Source organism: Pollachius pollachius, assembly GCF_949987615.1.
Source record: "Pollachius pollachius genome assembly, chromosome: 1".
NCBI lineage: Eukaryota > Metazoa > Chordata > Actinopteri > Gadiformes > Gadidae > Pollachius > Pollachius pollachius.
Window position 1 is genome coordinate 50,262,255 of NC_136934.1, and position 19,024 is coordinate 50,281,278.

Below are 19,024 nucleotides of genomic sequence, written 5' to 3' on the forward strand. Positions count from 1 at the left end.
CCGGCGGGGCGCTGGGGCAACGGAGAGTCAAACGAATTAAGGAAGAAAAGCAAAAGCAAAACGAAAAAATTAGGAAAGCAAAACACAAAAACACATAAATCAGAAGGCGGTTGTCAGGAAAGCGTGTCTCCACCGAGTCCTCCCGACAGGGAGGGGTGGGGGGGAGGGGGCAGGGCGGGTGAGGGCGGGAAGGGGGAGGCAGGGAGGGAGAGAGTGGGAGGAGGGGGGGAGGCAGAAGCATCAATTTCCAGAGCAGCATCTTGGAGCCGGGTTTGACAGGTCATGAGACCGTCCGCTGCCCTCGGCGAGTCCGCCGTCTCCCTGAGTCAGCGAAACCAGCGCCACATTTCCCAAGACCCCATCGGAGGAGGAAGAGGAAGAGGAGGAGGAGGAGGAGGAGGTGGAGGAGGAGGAGGAGGAGGAGGAGGACCGGACAGGAAAGCAGCAAAAACACACCGCAGAAAAACAAAATGAGGGATGGCTTCAAGACGGACAAACAACGACGAAACGGATCGGCTCCGAGGAAAAAAAGTGTGTGACCCCTTCCCCAGATAAACAAATAAGAGAATTAATTATGGGGACATCTTGAAGGGGTTGGTGGGGGGGGGGGGGGGGGGGGTTAACCCTGACCCTCAGGGGCCAGCAGGAACAGATAAATCTGGCCTAAGGACGGAAAGGCCTCCCCGCTTAACCTCTTAATCAACCTCAATCGGCCAGAGGAAACCACGGCAACACTAGAGACTGTTTAGCGCTGAACACTAGAGACTCTTTAGCCCCTAAACACTAGAGACTATTTAGCCCTGAACACTGGAGAATATTTAGCCCCTGAACACTAGAGACTGTTTAGCCCTGAACACTAGAGACTATTTAGCCCTGAACACTAGAGACTATTTAGCCCCTAAACACTAGAGACTATTTAGCCCTGAACACTAGATACTCTTTAGCCCTGAACACTAGAGACTATTTAGCCCCTAAACACTAGAGACTATTTAGCCCTGAACACTAGAGACTATTTAGCCCTGAACACTAGAGTCTCTTTAGCCCTGAACACTGGAGACTATTTAGCCCTGAACACTAGAGACTATTTAGCCCCTAAACACTAGAGACTATTTAGCCCTGAACACTAGAGTCTCTTTAGCCCAGAACACTAGAGACTATTTATCCCTGAACACTAGAGACTATTTAGCCCCGAACACTAGAGTCTCTTTAGCCCTGAACACTAGAGACTATTTAGCCCTGAACACTAGAGACTATTTAGCCCTGAACACTAGAGACTGTTAACACTGGAGGCTGGTCAACGCCTGAACACTGGAGACTGTCAACAGTGCAGACTGTTCAACCCCTGGTGAAACTGTCTGCTTTGTTCCTTTGTAATGAGGATGGGGTGTGCTCGGACACGATTAGCGGGATCCGCACATTGTTAAACATACCACGACACACACACACACACACACACACACAAACACACACACACACACACACACACACACACACACACACACACATTAAACCCCATCAAGGTATCACATCAACCAAATGGACCATCCATCAAACAGGAAGGAATATGTGTGTTTTTAATGCACATCCAGTTTACACCTAGTGTAATCCTTCATTCAGGGTGATTCCAGTGATTCTAAAGGGCTGATTATGGTCCCACGTTGACGCAACGCAAGGGGGTTTACGGACCCCTTACACCCTCGCGGACCCTCCTTGCTTCCACCGCAAGGGCCTGACGTGCGCCTCCCAAAAATTGTAACCTTCCGTCGAGGCGACGCAGCAGCAAGGGCTGTGATTGGTCCGCTCACTAAAACCCGACGCAGAACCACGAAGGTTCAGGACTGCGTCGAAGCGTCTGCGTGGTCCTTGCGTTGCGTCAACGTGGTACCATCATCGGCCCTTAACTGTCAACGACTCCTGGACCCCTGGGCCGAGGTGGACGGCTCCTCTGCCGGAACATTGATCTTCATCTCTATTTCAGGAAGCCAGACCCCCCAGACCACGGCGGGCTCATGTTTAGCTCAGAACACTGCATTGTGGGTCACCTCTGTTGTCAGCCCCCTCATAAAGCAGGAGGAGGGGGAGGGGGGGTGGCCTCTGCATTTCCTAGGCCATGCGGTGGGGTCGTGTTTATCCCCCCCCCCCCCCCCTTACCCCCACCCCTGCACCAGTTGCTCCTCCAGTCAATCACTGACCAGTAAAACACTGACCAGTTACCACTGACCTTAAAACAATGTTGCTTTTTAGCCGCTTCATAACTCAAAGGGGCGGGGTTAGGAGGGGTGGGGTTGTCGGGGTAGGTCCGCGGGTGCCCAGGTGTCAGGTACGGTGCAGAGGGTTTGGACGGGTGACTCTGATTGGCTGAACTCTGGATAACTCGCCGCATTGTCCTGAGAGGGCAGACTCCACCCAGCCGGCGGTGCCGAGGGTTAAAACAAGTCATAAATATCCCCGGAGCCGCACAGTTAGTCGGCTGAAGGCGGACGTTTGGATTGTTCTTGCTACAGCGCTAAGTAGATAAGATTACTCGATAAGATTTTAGCTTTTAACGTATTTTATTAAGACAAGATTTGTTTAAAGGTATTCAAAACCTAACAAAGACTTTATGATTGATGTAAAAAGGAAAAAAACCTCAACACAATTTGGAGAAGATAATATGAAAGATAGACAAAATGGATTGTTTTATTGAATTTTATTTTGAAATCCTTGAGGTTAACCTCAATGTGTAGTACAAGTTATTCTCAAACTCTCTATTCTCAAACTCTCTATTTTCTATGCAATCTATGTTCATGCCAGTAAAGCACACCTCACACAAACCAATATTTAACATAAAATCACATAAATGAACAGATAATAACACAAATTCTAATAATAGTTCATTATAATAAAAAAACATTATTCATTATTACAATATAACGTTCACTCACACACGCACGCACGCGCGCGCGCACACGCGCACACAAACACACACACACACACACACTATATCCACACACTTAATCCACCCTATTTCCAGTATCAAAGAACACTAAATCGCCAGTATTACCATTGAATCGGCAGCAGCACCGAACCATTCCTAATCATCAGATATATGATGCACTTCACTGCTTCCTGAACGCCACGTATAGCTGTTTAACAGCCACCGCCCGGCAGCTGCGGATAGGCTGCGCTCTATCTGGAGGAGTTATGACCCTCAACATCACATACATTACCAGCCCCGGCTTGATGCTCATTTAATGAGCTTTGCCCAATGAAACTTTATGAATTTTTCCCAACCTCAGCCGTGGAGACCCCCTCCCCCGTATCGAGTTACACTCTAATTATTAAGCTCTAAACTCCGACGTGCCCTGCTCACCGGCTCGTGGAATGCCTTAATGGCAAGTGGAGGGGCTAATTGGGAAACAGGTTAGGTTACATGTGTCAGCAATTAAGCCCGACGCTGGGCCAGCTTTATGGCCCCGGGCCCGGCACCAGCAGTCCCCTCGGACCTCTACCACTGGGCTGTGCTTGTCCGTCACGTTTTACGGTGTGATTGGAAAGGAGGCGAACGCAATCCAAACATGGAGGTTCTGTGTCCGCCGACGCGGAGACATTCAAATAAGAATGAGTCCGCTGGTGGAACTAGTTTTACTGAGGTCTGAGTTGTTTTGTGTTTACAAAACAAACAGACTATTAATTAATGTTGTCACAAATATCACACTGTGTTTTTAAGACACATAACGGCGACTTAAAGATGCCTTGGGTCGATTGAACTCGAAAGAAAGAAAGAAAGAAAGAAAGAAAGAAAGAAAGAAAGAAAGAAAGAAAGAAAGAAAGAAAGAAAGAAAGAAATGTATACCTTTGGCCGACATAAATTCTGTAACTGTCCATTGTCTTGTTCAAAATAAGTAAAGTAAAAGCGCGTCTAAATTAATGATCCGTTGTTGATCCTGCTGTGCAGTGATCTAGAGATCTACTTTATGCGGTCCAGCAAGCCTATTAAAAATGACCAGTAAGTGGTTTAATACTTACCCGTAAAGTATTTACTCGTGCTTCATCCATCCATGTTCTATATATTTATAGATCTACTTTATGTGGCCATGGGAGCGTAGGTATAAACACTATAATAGCACACTTTAATTTATACTCATCTTTATTGTACAATAATCTCAGATTCTTCCAAAAAGTAACGAAACCTTTGTTCCTTTACTTTATACGCTTGAGTGAATGACCTACATGTGACATATCAAACCCGATCTGGGACTCGAACCCAGATCCCGCTGTGCAGGGCGTGAACCCGCCGCGGCAGAACAACCCTGTCACTGTTAATTACCGCAGGACAGCCTTTTGTGCGGCGAGCCCCAGCTGGTCAATGCCCTGCACAACAAACCGGCAGAATCAACACTTTCTCACCTGGTCAGTGATTTAAGAGCCGTCAATGTTGGCGCAAAGTTGTGACACCCTTTTTTATTTTTGCACTGCGTTTGTAAAACTAAAGGGTGTAGGGACATTTATGTACACATTGGTTGGTTAAGATTATTGTATAAACATACAATTCTATATTTTAACTGAAGTTTATAGTCCTGAGCTTTTAGAGGAATATGTCTGGTTATCCTCCTTAATTCACTGTTGCTATTTCTGATTGATTTACAAGACAAATGCGTGTTTGCACAAACATCACAAACGACTTTTCCATACATCATCTTCAGCTGGAATAACCTTTCTTTCCTTGCTGTTGATGTTGTTGTCATTTTGTTTCCCAGAGCCCGTTCCATCAGTTATAGGCTACCGCGTGCATTGCGCACCAAAAAGTTGGAGGGTCAATCCAGGGACCGGACACTGATTGGCTGCACGGCGCGACCCTCGCCTCTGTCACTCAAACACAACCCAGTCGGCCGGCATCCAATCACAGCGAGCCCTTAGCGGAGCCATTATCCCCTGGCCAATCGCGTCGCGCTGACCTCTCTGCCGGGGCGGGGGGTGCATGCCCATATTTGGAAGTGAGGCCCATTTATGGAAGGCGGCTCTGCGCTCCGCTATGAGACGGCCTGTTTAGTGTCACTTTCACCCCGATTCGCCGACGGTTCTCGTAGATGGGACGGACCACTGAAGGGTGAAGAAGGCTCCACTTGACTAGCTGAAGCCTCCTGTGTTTAGACGCGCGGTTCATCTCGGTGCGCTCACCACCACCACCAAACACGACTCTAAGGGAAACTCTTACGCACCAGATCTGGAGAAGAGAGGACTATTCTTCGAGAGGACTTCACTTCACGTTGCGCTTTTCCACGGAGGTTCTGGGGACACTTTGAACAACGCGTAAAGAGGCGATTATAAGAGCGGTTTGGGGTTTGATTTAAAGTATTCATCCAGATTTTCCCACTCAGGTGACACTTCTTCTTGAATCGAGGAAAGCTCAAGCGCTGCGGGAATCTGACGATTTCACGACGGATTTCACGTGTTCCGTAAGAAATTACGTTTACGCTTTAGTGTATCGACTGTGGGTCCACCTTAACCGTCGTCTTTCCCGTCCCTGCGTGGGGGTCGTTCCGCTGTGGTTCCCCGGAGAAGGGGAAGGTGTTTATGGATCCACGGCCACGGAGCGACACGAGGAGCTGTGTACGACGCGCGCTCACGAATCGATCATGTTGACCCGCTGTTGCGATCAGAAACTTTGAGCCACGTTTACACAAAAAAACCCAAACAGATCAACCCGCACACGGACACATTCGGTTCCAAATCGATCTCCCCAGCGTATCTCCAGAGGAAGTGGGGAAGCCCCGCGCGGTGAGTTTGGTTTTCCTCCAGACGTCAGCACGGATCTCTGTCTCCTCCCCGCGCGGCGGACGGAGTTGGACTCTCTCGGTATTTCAACCACCAACGTGTGTCAGATAGCATGGCAATGGTAGTAAACCAGTGGCAAGAGAACATCTCGGCCGACCCGGGCTCCCAGCTGCAGATCTGCGGCCAGGAACCGGGAGGAACCCCCGGGACGCCCAACGGATCCACGCCGGGCAATGAGGGACTCTCCGGGGACAAGATCCCCAACGTGGACTGCATGGTGTGCGGGGACAAGTCCAGCGGGAAGCACTACGGCCAGTTCACCTGCGAGGGCTGCAAGAGCTTCTTCAAGCGCTCTGTGAGGCGGAACCTGAGCTACACCTGCCGGGGGAACCGGGACTGCCCCATCGACCAGCACCACCGGAACCAGTGCCAGTACTGCCGGCTGAAGAAGTGCCTCAAGGTCGGCATGCGGAGAGAAGGTGAGAGAGGTGCCTTGGACACGTTCATTTACCTTGTTGTTTCATTGTGAGGGACGTTTCCCTTGCAGACTAGAGTGACATTGATATTTGATTAAAGTAAATAGAAATGTCAATGTAAAATGGGCCAACGCATTTCTGAATGGGTGCAGTCTGGTAGGCTAAACAAATGGTGTTAATAAGAGTGTTCCCATTATCAGACTTAGTGTTGGGTTTTTAAAACAAGGTTCTGTCATAGTCACTTTTAAACTGCTCCGTACCATAGTCTGATGGTCTCCTGGTCTCCTGGTTGATGTCCTGCCATTCTCTTCTCCTTTCCGACCCGGTTCCAGGACATTCGTTTGACATATCTACCTTAATAGTATTCTCTAAATCAACTGTATTCTCTTAGACGACCGAGTTACAGCTTATTAACAACCGGGGTAGTTGGAGGGTCAGCCGATGTTTGTTATTGTGTAATTAATGGCCATAAAACATGAAGGCAGACGCTGATTGAGATATCAAAAGTTGTTTTTATTCACAAAACGCGCTTTGCTCAGATATTTAAATAACTGGCCAAAAGTATAACAACAACATTTACCTACAAATGAGCTTATGGACATTTAGAAGTGGAGAAAACCAGACCAGTTAAAAGTAAACCTCCCCTCCACGCTGAACACGACAGAAGACCCATAAGGCCTGGGGGAGATTACAGCCAAAAGGCCGCCCGTTCCCTACTGGGTTTAAACCCCACAACAGTGGAAACAGTCCTTAAGCTTGTGTGTGAAGGGTCCACAGTGTTGTATCGGCCTCCCGTAGGCCCCCGGGCCCCGGTCATGCCCTCTCTCCCCCCGCCTGGTCCCGTGGAGATCCTACTGTCCTTTCATCCCCTCGGATGACTCAATCCACGGCTCTCCGTGGCGGCGGGGTAATAATATTAGTCACGTTATTTCAATTATTCCCCCGCACCAGCTGCCCCGCACGTCCACGTGTGAATCACAGGCGCGTGTGTTGCGGTGCGTAAAAAACGGTTAAATAGTTGCGCACGGTGTGGCACGGTTTGCGTCAGTGCGTTTAAGGTCAACGATGCGCCAAACTGCGGCGCATTTTAAGCCCTCTAATTTGTGTTTAATAATGCGAAGGATTTAATTAATATATTTATGTAGGCCAAATGATTGGTATCATACTTTATAATTGTGGCTTTGATCTGATGGGTTAGATAATTTAATTTGATTAAAATAAAAAGAGGGAGAGAGACGAAAACGCAGTCCAAGACAACCTATTGTATATTCATGTATTCTGATGAAAACATATTTTTCAATATAATATCAAATGTCATCAAAAGTTCCCTAACAATAAGCGTTTTCTCCTCAATATGAGATCAGGTAATAAGGGAAGTTAATCAGGAAAGTTAACTCCGTTTCTAAATGACTGGTCCAACCTGTTGTCCATAAGGTGGCTGTCAATTTACAACTATTTTGTTTGTCGTTTTTTAATCGAAGATAACTATTTCAAACTTTATTGATCACCTTCAAAGAGTGAAAATAAATATTTCCTCGTTGGATTGAGATGAGACGGATGAATCGGAGTTGAGGGCCTCTCACGAGCGGCCGTATTTTAACTTTCACCGATTACTCCACAGATAGCCCAATAAGCTAGCTACACATTTGCTTAAACATTGTATGTATGCCTACTTGTTGATACTGACACTGCTGCTGAAATATTCACAGGGAATTTATAAACTCCCCACTCCCTTTAAGAAGAAATAGAAATGTTAAAATAAATATAAATTTAATTTGAACCCTCAGGAGCTCATTGTTTACCTTGGGGTATTTGTTCAATTTTAAGTGCAATTATCTGTTACAAACAAATATGATTTGCCAGAATATATGCCTGCACAATACTCAAATTATAAATACTTTAGTATCAGGTTGTCTTCAAAGTTTTATGTTCACAATAGCTGGCTATTGTATCCTCTTTATATGAACTATCCCATATTAGTTCTCTCACTTCTCTACCTGGACGAAGTAAAACGATGAATTAATGAGAGTTTGAAAAGCTTTAGTAATAAGCTTTGCACAGAGGACTCTTAATTTGGTAGTGGTGGCCTGTGCCTGTCTCTGTGTGTTTCAGCAGGACTGAGCGGTGCATTAAGAGCCCTCTAGTGCCCTCTGTGATGGGAGAGCGCTTTTATTTTAAAAGTTCTCCCAAGGTCTCCATCGCAAGAGCAGGAAAAAAAGGGTCTTACACAAGTGTACTCAAGCAATGTCACACACACACACACACCCCAACACACACACACACACACACACACAGACACACATACAAAAACACACACACTTTTTAAAAAAGTGCGTGGGTTAATAAAGTTACATTAATTAACGCTTAGTTAACGTTAGTACATAATAGTACACATTATTATTTAGCATTAGCATAGGGGTTGGGGTTGAGTTCCCTATTTCGTAATCTATACATTTATACCGTAGTTAACATGAAAACATTCATCAATTATTACCAGACACAATGGTTCGCTGTTAAATAACTTTGGGTTAATGATTATTACTGCATTTTCTTTAAAGGAATGGTTAATTAATGTGCCCTTATTGTGAAGTGTACCCTTATCTTATCTATACCCAGCCGCACCAACGTTGAGACACACACAGGCCCGCACACAAATAGAAACAACATGGTGTATCAGTATATTACAAAGTCATTTGTTGATTAGTCTGAGTAAACCTGAGGACGTATTGACATTTCCTGGGGCCAGTAAGACCAGTAAGCGGTCGGGGTGGGGGCTGGTGGTATCTCCGTCTCCACATAGTTCACACCAGCCAGTATCAAACAGCGGTGTCAAGTTCAGGTCAATGGAAACTAAAACATTACCAATAGATGGCTGGGAGTCAAAGTTCACTGTGTGTGTGAGCAGGCCCCAGACCTCAGTGGGTAAGCACTGAACACCGTCCCCACCGTCCCCACCGTCCCCACCGTCCCCACCGTCCCGCTGGCGTTCCCACTGATCCCCCCCGCCGCCCGCACTGGGAACGGCCACAGAGTCAACAGAGACATATCAAAGTTTGACCTGCCCTTTTCTCTCTTGGAAAACATTTACCTGTTGCAGTGTGCTGGCGGAGGGTTGGAATAGTTCCCTCTTTGGGGAAGTCCATCGCTGGGAACTCCAATGGAGGCTGGGAGAGGATCTGAACGATGAGGGACTGGAAAATGGTTCCCAGTCCGACATCGTTCAAATCCTCTCCCAGCCTCCGTTGGAGTCGCACTCGGTGGATAGCTGTAGCTCATTGGGCGGTCCCCAGGCTAACATAAGCATTAAGCTTCTCTGTCAATGCTAAGGTTAGCATTTAGCTCTCCCCAAAGGCTAACGGTACCAAGATCTATCAGTCCCCCCAAGGCTAAAGTTAGCATTAAGCAGACCCCCCACTCCCCCTTTCCCAAGGCTAAAGTTAGCATTTAGCATTCCCAGAAGGCTAACTTTAGCACTTAAAGGATGTTTTGAGGGTGAAAGGCCAACACAGCTAACGTATAAATAAAAAATAGTATTTATATATAAATATAGCATTGCTCAAATGGTAAAAATCGGTGTGTTTTATTTGTTTATTTATTCATTGGGGTTTAGCTGTTGCAAACATAACACGTGAGCAGCAGTAGTCGAGATACCGCCGAACGTGGCCTCGTAAACGCCCAGGAGCGAACGGCGATTGTTTTCCGAGGATCGTCAGGAGTTCCTAACCACCCTGGGCGACTGCCGGGCTCCAGGTGTCTCTCATCCATCACCCTGACGGACCCGACAGGAGACGTTTGCTCCGGCGGAGACGGCGAGCAGCTGAACCCGTTTATCCATCACCCGGGGGTCACCGCAGCTCAGTTCATCCCCCGCCGCCGCCCCCTGCCCGCTGGGGAGCAGGAATGCGTCCGGGCGGTGATCTACCCGGCCGCTCCTCACCGCCCTTGTACAGAGAGAGCGGCGGGATTCCTCTCCTAATAATTCCGACGTCACCACGGGTGATCAGATCCGTGGGGTGGTCCCGGACCCCAGGCCGGGGTGGGGTGGGGGCGAGAGAGAGGGGGTGGTGTGGGAGAACGGGGGGGGATGTCCGGGAGGGATTCCCGCGCATGTGACTTGTTGTTTTTGTAACGAGACGAAGAAGAACGACGGTGGACTTTAAGGCCTCGTCGTTTCGGGAGATTTATCGGCGACGGTTCGAGTAGCAGCGCGAGTCAGGCGCGGGAGTCACCATTCCCAGGGACTGACGCCATTCACACTGCTCGACGCAAGGGAAGGGGGTAGAGGGGTGGTGCGGTGGCCTTCCCAGAGGTACCTGGTTCGAATCCCCGGCGTCCACGGGCCGCCCTGTAAGAGGTCTAACCCTGACCTGCTCCTCAATGACACGCATCCAAAATTAATTCCCCTGTAAATCCCTTCGGATGAAAGGTCTGCGACTCTTGACTAAACAGTTCAACAGGAACAGGAAGTGAGCCGCGCTGCCGCTCGCTCCGCTGATTGAGGGATTAGATGTGAAGGGCGTGAGAGGTGGGAGGGAGAGGGGGGAGGGAGTGCAGGCAGGTTTCACTTTACTTATTCATCGTGAGAGATGCTCTGTGAGGCCACGAATGTCACTGATGCGATTGGGTTGGAAGCCGCTGCCGCCTGAATTTCTCATGCAAACCCCTCCTCTCCTCTCCCCTTCTCTCTTCTCCTTTCCTCTCCTCTCCCTATCCTCCCTGTCCCCTCTCCCCATTCCTTTCCTCCTCTCTCCTCTCCTCATCTCTAGCTGTGTCACAGTAGCGCTAGTAATCAGATCCTGTTAACTTTCGCAGCAGAATCGTTCTTGTTTAATTTATCTCAAATGTAGCCCCTTTCTCTCGCTCTCTCTCTCTCTCTCTCTCTCTCTATCTCCCCCTCTCCCTCCCCCTCTCTCTCCCATTCTCTCCTCCCCCCTCTCTCTCTCTCTCCTCCCCTCTCTGTCTCGCTCTCTCTCTCTCCTCCCCTCTCTCTCTCTCTCTCCCCCCCCCACTCTCTCCCCCTCTTGCGTGTGTCAGCGCTCCTCTCCTCTATTGTCTCTGGCCTCCGAGGACAATGACCTCACAGGTCAAAGTTCAGGGCCGTGCTAAAGGGGTCAGTGGCAGAGCCACAGGAGTGTCCCCTCAAACACTGGCCGGACTCGTACTGCGGACACGGGAATACGCCCTCACACACAGTGCACGCACACACACAAACACATACACGGGTAAACACCCTCACAATGCACGCACACACACAAACACACCCTCACACGGAACACATACACATGAACACACGCACAGTACACACACACACACACACACACACACACACACACACACACACAAAAACAAACACGGGAACACACACACACATAGTGCACGCACACCCACACACACACACACGGGAACACACACACACAGTGCACGCACACACCATCAATTGATGAATTGGTTAAAAATCTCTTATTATACTCTGCACATGCTGTTTCAGCACTACACACACACACACACACACACACACACACACACACACAACCTCAAACGCATACAAGCCTACTCGTACACATTAGAACACACACATGCATACACAAACACAAACACACACACACATACATACATATACACAGTGTGTAAGTGTGTTCCACAGATACAGACAAAAAGACCAAAAAAACACACACACACACATACAAAAATAAACCCCCACACACACACAAACACACACACAAACAGGGATTACACAGGGTTATACCAGGAGAGGAATCATTTAGGTCCGGTCCCCCAGCCTCCCTTAACAGGGGGCGAGCCAGCGGCTGAACCAACGCTCCGACCTTCTAGACCCGTGCTGATTGTCCTTAATTGCGTTTACCATCTGACACACGGGGTAATCCAGGACAGGCACGCAGCCAGCCGTGCAGTTAGCCGCCAGCTGCCTGCTGGAGCAGGCTGTGTGGACGCGCGCTGCAGCTGAAAACGTCCCAATGTTCCCCGGTGGAGGGCTCCCATGATGCACCTCTCCAGACAGCAGCCCCCAAGCCCTGGGTTTGAGTGTCGCGTCGACGCTCTCGTGGTCCCATTCATGTCACCGTGGAGGGGGGGGGGGGGTCGTGTCTGTCTGGTCAATGTTGTGTAGCGTACAAGTGTGTGCGTCCATACAGGGGTACAAATGTTAGATAACAAATTCAGAATGGTCTAATCCTCATAATAGTCGCATGCTACCCTTCAGTGCAACGTGAGCGCAAGGCGAAGACGATGACTCAAACGCTCAAGAGAGCCTTTCAGCTGTGATGAGCTCTGATATATGATGGGATAGACGATGCGTAGGACGGACCATATTTAAGACTGTAGGACAGTGTGGATGCGAGGTTGATGCCCCGGTGGCCTATCTGTTGTGGGGGTTTCCTGGTGGCCTGTCTGTTTGGGGGACGTTGGTTGTTCCTCGGATCCCTGTTTGAATCTGCAGCCGTTCTAAATTGGATTCCCAGTGTGGGGAGCTTTCCCGTGTGGCAGGGTAAACACCGCTCGGTCCAGGGCGCAGCAGGTTAATTTGTGTGTGTGCTTGTGGCCGAGGTCGCCTGTAAATGCTTGGCCTCACCACTGATCTTCCCAGCAGAAGAATTAGAGAATGGGAAGCGATTAGAGCTCTGGAATTAGACTAAATCCCCCGGCACTGCCCACCAGAGATGTCTGATCTGCTACTCTCTCCATCTCTCTCTGTATGTCTCTCTCTGTCTGTCTCTCTGTCCTTAGTCCCTATCAGTCTCCCTTTCTCTCTCACTCTGATAAGATATTGTGTCTCTTTTTTTTTATGCTTTTATTTTTTCCTTATTTTCCCCTCACTCCCATTTGTTTGTCATAGTTTCTCCATTTCATTCACTCTCTCCATCCACCCCCGTTCAGCTACATCATTCTTTCTCTTTCGGTTCTCAAACAATCCATCTCTCTCTCTCTCTTTTTATCTAAAAGTCTCTCTCTCTCTCTCTTTATCTAAAAGTCTCTCTGGTGTCTCTCACTCAATCTCCTACCTTTATCTACCCCCCAACTCTCTCTCCCTTGGGCGTGCGACTCAGGGCAGACCAGAGGGTGCTGGGATGTCCTCATTAGTCAGACATATTTAAACTCCGGGCCACTCAGTCTCGCTGACCCCTGGCCTGGCGGTCGAGGCCCTCGCTGGAGTCAAGTGGACGCGGGGGGGTCTTCGCTCCTCGGGATTAGCCTCCGATCAAACCGACACCCGTGTCTCTCGCCGGAGGTCAGCGATCCCGCCGTCTCTCTCTAAGTGGTCCACGGAGGAGCCGGGCGCTAAAGTGGCCTGATCTCCTCCTTACCAGGTAACGAGGACGTGAGGAGGCTGAGCCGGCTAGCTTAGCGTAGCTCGTCCCAGGTCCGAAGATAAACTTAACAGAGAAAAACTGGGGAATGTGCTAGCTGAAAATTTTTGACAGCACCTTTCCCGTTCTTCCTGCTACGTCAGTTCGTCCTTCAGTGTTCCTCCCTTTTCCGGACTGGGAATGATCAAATCGTTAATCACTATTTTATGATTCTGGTGAGCTGTGTTTCTCTGCATAAATGCCTTTTCTCATTCCCTGATATTGATAGGATATAGCATCTCAAGAAACACACACACACACACACACACACACACACACACACACACACACACACACACACACACACACACACACACACACACACACACACACACACACACACACAATGGCTACAGCCACCAGACGCATGTCGTTGCAACAGGCAGGATCTGACCAAACTCCCGAAATAGCTCTTTTTTCTCCTGGCTTGCTGGCTGGGCGTGCCACTCCGGGGGCCCCTAGCATCTCGCTGAGGGCCCCTGACAGCTGTAGGGCCCAGAGGGGCCCCGCTGCAGTGTCAGCGGCACGGAATGCTGCAGTTGTGCAACAGCTTGCTGGGGACCAATGGGGGGAGAGGCAGACAGACAGGCAGGCCGACGAACAGAGAGGCAAAGGGGATCGGTCCGGAGACACGCAGACAGACAGACTGGCTGAAGACTTGTTTTGTACTTACTACCTGAAACAAAGGTCAACACTTTTTTGTTCTCTGTTATTTGAGGTATGTTGCAAAGCACAGAAGGTTGTGTGGATGTGTGTGTGTGTGTGTGTGGGGGAGTGTGTTTGTTTCTGTGGGTGTGTGTGTGAGTATGTGTGTTTGTGAGTGGGTGGGTTGGTGTGTGTGAGTGTTTGTGTGTGGATGGGTGGGTGTTTGTGAGTTTTAATGTGTGTGTGTGTCTGTGTGGATGTGTGTGTGAGTGTGAGCGTGAGTGTTTGTGTGTGTGTGTATGTGTGTGTGTGTGTGTGTGTGTGTGTGTGTGTGTTTATGTGTGTGCGTGCCTGCGTGTGTGCGTGTCTGCGCACGTGTGTGTGTGTGTGTGTGTGTGTGTGTGAACAGCATTTTCATGATATCCATGAGTGCCATGACCTTGCCTGCTATTCAAACACGGCACGGGGACTACAATTGACACAGTTGCCGTGTCCGAGGTCACTAACCCCCATCATAGCCCCCTCCTCCCTGACGCCCCCCATAGCCCCCACCTTGACCTCTGCCTCCACCTGCTCTCTGCATGGAGGGCCACTTAGCTCCGTCTGGAAGCGCATCTCAACTAAAATATTAGTTTCAACCCCTTTACCCAAAACCTCCCCCTCTCTCCTCCCCCTCCCCCCCCCCCTCTCCTCCCCCTCCCCTCTGCCTCCTCCCACTGTGACCCCAATCCCTCTCTCTCAGAGACCTATCGCTCTCCCGTCTGTGTTCCTTTTCAACACCTTATCTCCCCTCTTCACCTTTTTATCTCGTTCTCCTTTATCGCCGGTGACCTCTCCCCCGTTCTCTCTCTCTCTCTCTCTCTCTCTCATTATGCTCTCTCTCCCCTTTCTCTCTCTTTTCTCCCTCAATACCCTTACATATTCCTACACGTCTATTTTATTGTCTCTATCTCTCCCCCTCTGTGTGAGTGAGTGTCTCTCTCCCCCTCACCCTTTCACCCCCTCCCCTCCCCTCTCCCCCTCTCTCTCTCTCTTTGTAACAGCAGATGAAGTCATTAGTCAGACAGCGAGGGCGAGCAAACAGGTGTTTTCCAAATGGCCCTTTGAGCCTTGTAGTCACTGTGTGTGTGCGTGTGTGCGTGTGTGCGTGTGTGTGTGTGTGTGTGTGTGTGTGTGTGTGTGCGCGCATGGCCTCTGCATGCCCTCTTCTCCGCAGGCTAAGGTTTAAGTGTGGGAGCGTGCGGTCGCATGGTTGTGTGTGTGTGTGTGTGTGTGTGTGTGTGTGTGTGTGTGTGTGTGTGTGGAGGGGGGGGGGGGGGGGGAATGTGTGTAGTTCTAGTGTGAGCCAGTAAGTGTTTCTCTCTGTCAGGGTTCATGCTGCAGATCAGAGGGGGAGAGAGAGGGGGAGAGATAGGGGGAGGGAGGGGGAGGGAGGGGGAGGTGTATGTAGAGCTGACACATTCTGAGATAAAGACATTATCCTCTCCCTGTTGCTCATCTCTTATCATGTTCCCGTTGTCGAGCTCTTGTCAGAAGGTTAAAACACAGACTCTTCTCCTATCTGCTCTCTCTCCTCCTCTCCTCTCCTCTCCTCTCCTCTCCTCTACCATGTCCTCCTCTCCTCTCCTCTCCCCTCCTCTCCTCTCCCCTCCTCTCCTCTCCTCTCCTCTCCCATGTCCTCCTCTCCTCTCCTCTCCTCTCCTCTCCTCTCCCATGTCCTCCTCTCCTCTCCTCTCCCCTCCTCTCCTCTCCCCTCCTCTCCTCTCCTCTCCCATGTCCTCCTCTCCTCTCCTCTCCTCTCCCATGTCCTCCTCTCCTCTCCTCTCCTCTCCTCTCCCATGTCCTCCTCTCCTCTCCTCTCCCCTCCTCTCCTCTCCCCTCCTCTCCTCTCCTCTCCTCTCCCCTCCTCTCCTCCTCTCCTCTCCTCTCCTCTCCCATGTCCTCCTCTCCTCTCCTCTCCTCCTCTCCTCCTCTCCTCTCCCCCCCTCCTCTCCTCTCCTCTCCTCTCCTCTCCTCTCCTCTCCCATGTCCTCCTCTCCTCTCCTCTCCTCTCCTCTCCTCTGACTCAAGTGCAATCATCAAACTTACTATCATACTTTACGTACAAATCTGCCCTACAAAGTGCTGAACGAGTAGGAAATTAAATGAGAATAAAAAAAAAATTGTGATACAAGAGATGTCTTCAGGACATTTGAAAAAAAAAAAAAATTCACGCTGTTTGATCTAAAGAAACTGAATAACAAATTATAAGCTATAAGTTAACAAAAAAAAATGCTTTAGGATTTTCTTTCAAAATGTGCATATGATTTGGAAAAATTAGGTCTAAAATAACGAATCAAATGAAGAGTCGTAGACTCATGTCTGCTGCTGCGAGGTCAAAATCGGAAACCTCCAAATGAACCCAACCCTGGTGTCCTTCCCCCAGCCGTCCAGCGGGGGCGCATGTCCAACTCCCAGACCAGCCCGGCGCAGTACCTGACCAACAGCAGCGACCCGTACAACGGGCAGCCCTACCTCTCCGGCTTCATCTCCCTGCTGCTGCGCGCCGAGCCCTACCCAACGTCGCGCTACGGCGCCCAGTGCATGCAGGGCAACAACCTCATGGGCATCGAGAACATCTGCGAGCTGGCCGCCCGCCTGCTGTTCAGCGCAGTGGAGTGGGCCAAGAACATCCCCTTCTTCCCCGACCTGCAGCTCATGGACCAGGTGAGCTGCCCGCCGCCGCGCCCGCAAGTACTCCTGAGTGCTGAGGCTGATAATAATAATAATAATAATAATAATAATAATAATAATAATAATAATATATTTTATTTATAGTGCCCTTTTCGTCCGAAGATCTCAAAGGGCTAAGATAAGAAGTTTTGTTAAAAATAATAAGGTTGAAAAAAAACAAACATCTATGGGGGAAACCAAAAATTCTGCTAAAAAGAAATGCCTGAAGATCTTTTTTTAAAACTGGCAGTGGATTGTGGTGCCCTCAAGGTGTCCAGGAGGGCATGATGAACTCTAATAGAGTAATTCAATTAGAGTTATAGAGTTATTCAATAATAAATAATCGAACAGAGCTAGCATGTTTCCATCATGCTTCCATCATTGAAACAACAATAACAATATAGCAATATATGAGTCTGATGAACTCTCTAGCTAATAGAGCAAGCTTATTTATAGCATGCTTCTGTAGAATAATGTAAGAGCATTTAGGAGAAAAATATTTTATCCAAAGCGGCTTGCGATAAGTACATTTGTCTGAAGAAAGATAAACAACAATATATAGATAAGATGCTACACAATACTAAGTACTTTTTTAAGCTTAAGGGCGTACAACATCAAAATAAATTCGTACATTAAGTGCCAGAGTGCCAAAATGTTGAGTCTGATGAACGCTGTAGCTATTACAGCTAGCTTATTTCTACCGTACTTCGGCAGAATAATGTAAGAGCAAATAGCCAACATTTATTTCTTTAATTTGAACATACATCTGCAGCTCGTCCTTTATTCTGTAACACATAGAACATAAGGATTTTTCAAACATCAATCAAATATTAATTATTTGTTTAACCGAAAAAATATTTTCAGTACAGTATGTTAATCAGATACTAATATTGACAGAATAAGATCTATCATTTATCAAAATATCGAGACATCTTCCTCCTTAAGACAATAGCATGGAGGTCTTGGGCGCTAGGAAAGCCAAGACACTTGATTTGACCTGTCTCACATCCCGTTGTGACAGCTGCACTCGGTTTGAAGACCGCACAAGAATCCAAACTGTAAATATTCTATTACATCCCCGCCAGCCGCAATCATCCCGGGGCATGTGACAGGGTTATTAGCTCATAACTACATCATAAATGTCATCCCAGCAATGCGCTCTGTGATTATTATCCAGAGTGACGAGCTAGAAGTGACGGATCTATATTGGTTTTAGGGGTGGAGCCAATCACGTGATGTTGAATGCAATCGATCGTCATAATACTGTTTACACTCTAGAGAAGATGGGAGTGTAGGTTTTTTTAACAAAAAATGTATTAAGCTGTTATTTCAATGTTTAAATGTTGCCAAAAAGCTCTACCAACTAATCATAATGGGTGATCGCAAAAACAAGAATAGATCCAATGTTTTTACTTTTATTTTGCGATTAATTGCGATTTATTGTGATTTCTCTTGAACAGCACTAGTCTCACCGTACAATTTCATCAATCTGGCTAATGAGTCTTTGTTTATGCTAGTCTGGCTAATGCAAGTCCAGTTCATGTTAATCGAGTTTAGATTAGTTGAGTTTATGCTTATCTACTGCTATTAATGGTCTATATACTAATGTTGTTCTAGCTAATGCTAGTCTGGCTCCTGCTAGGACACCTAATGTAATCCTAGTGTCTAGATAATGCTAATCAAGCTACCGTTTACCAACTGTCGACTTAACGATTCCCATTCCTCCGGGACTCTAGGTGGCGCTGCTGCGCATGTCGTGGAGCGAGCTGTTCGTCCTGAACGCCGCGCAGTGCTCCATGCCCCTTCACGTGGCCCCGCTGCTGGCGGCGGCCGGCCTGCACGCCTCGCCCATGTCGGCCGAGCGCGTGGTGGCCTTCATGGACCACATCCGCGTCTTCCAGGAGCAGGTGGAGAAGCTGAAGGCCCTGCAGGTGGACGCGGCCGAGTACTCCTGCCTCAAGTCCATCGTGCTCTTCACCTCCGGTGAGCCGCCGCCCCACTGGCTGTCTGTCTGTCTGTCTGTCTGTCTGTCTGTCTGTCTGTCTGTCTGTCTGTCTGTCTGTCTGTCTG

The 19,024-nt window shown here is 48.7% G+C and overlaps 1 protein-coding gene across 1 annotated transcript in view; it reads left to right on the forward strand.

Moving 5' to 3' along the window:
- Window positions 1-5,869: 5,869 nt before the first annotated feature.
- Window positions 5,870-19,024, forward strand: part of nr2f5 (nuclear receptor subfamily 2, group F, member 5) — a gene marked incomplete at both ends in the record, with an annotated part of 21,722 nt that continues 8,567 nt past the window's right edge. The window contains 3 exons of the mRNA XM_079758692.1: window positions 5,870-6,236; window positions 16,668-16,948; window positions 18,691-18,937. Of these exons, the coding sequence (XP_079614818.1) occupies window positions 5,870-6,236; window positions 16,668-16,948; window positions 18,691-18,937 (895 nt within the window). The remainder of the gene's footprint in view (window positions 6,237-16,667; window positions 16,949-18,690; window positions 18,938-19,024) is intronic.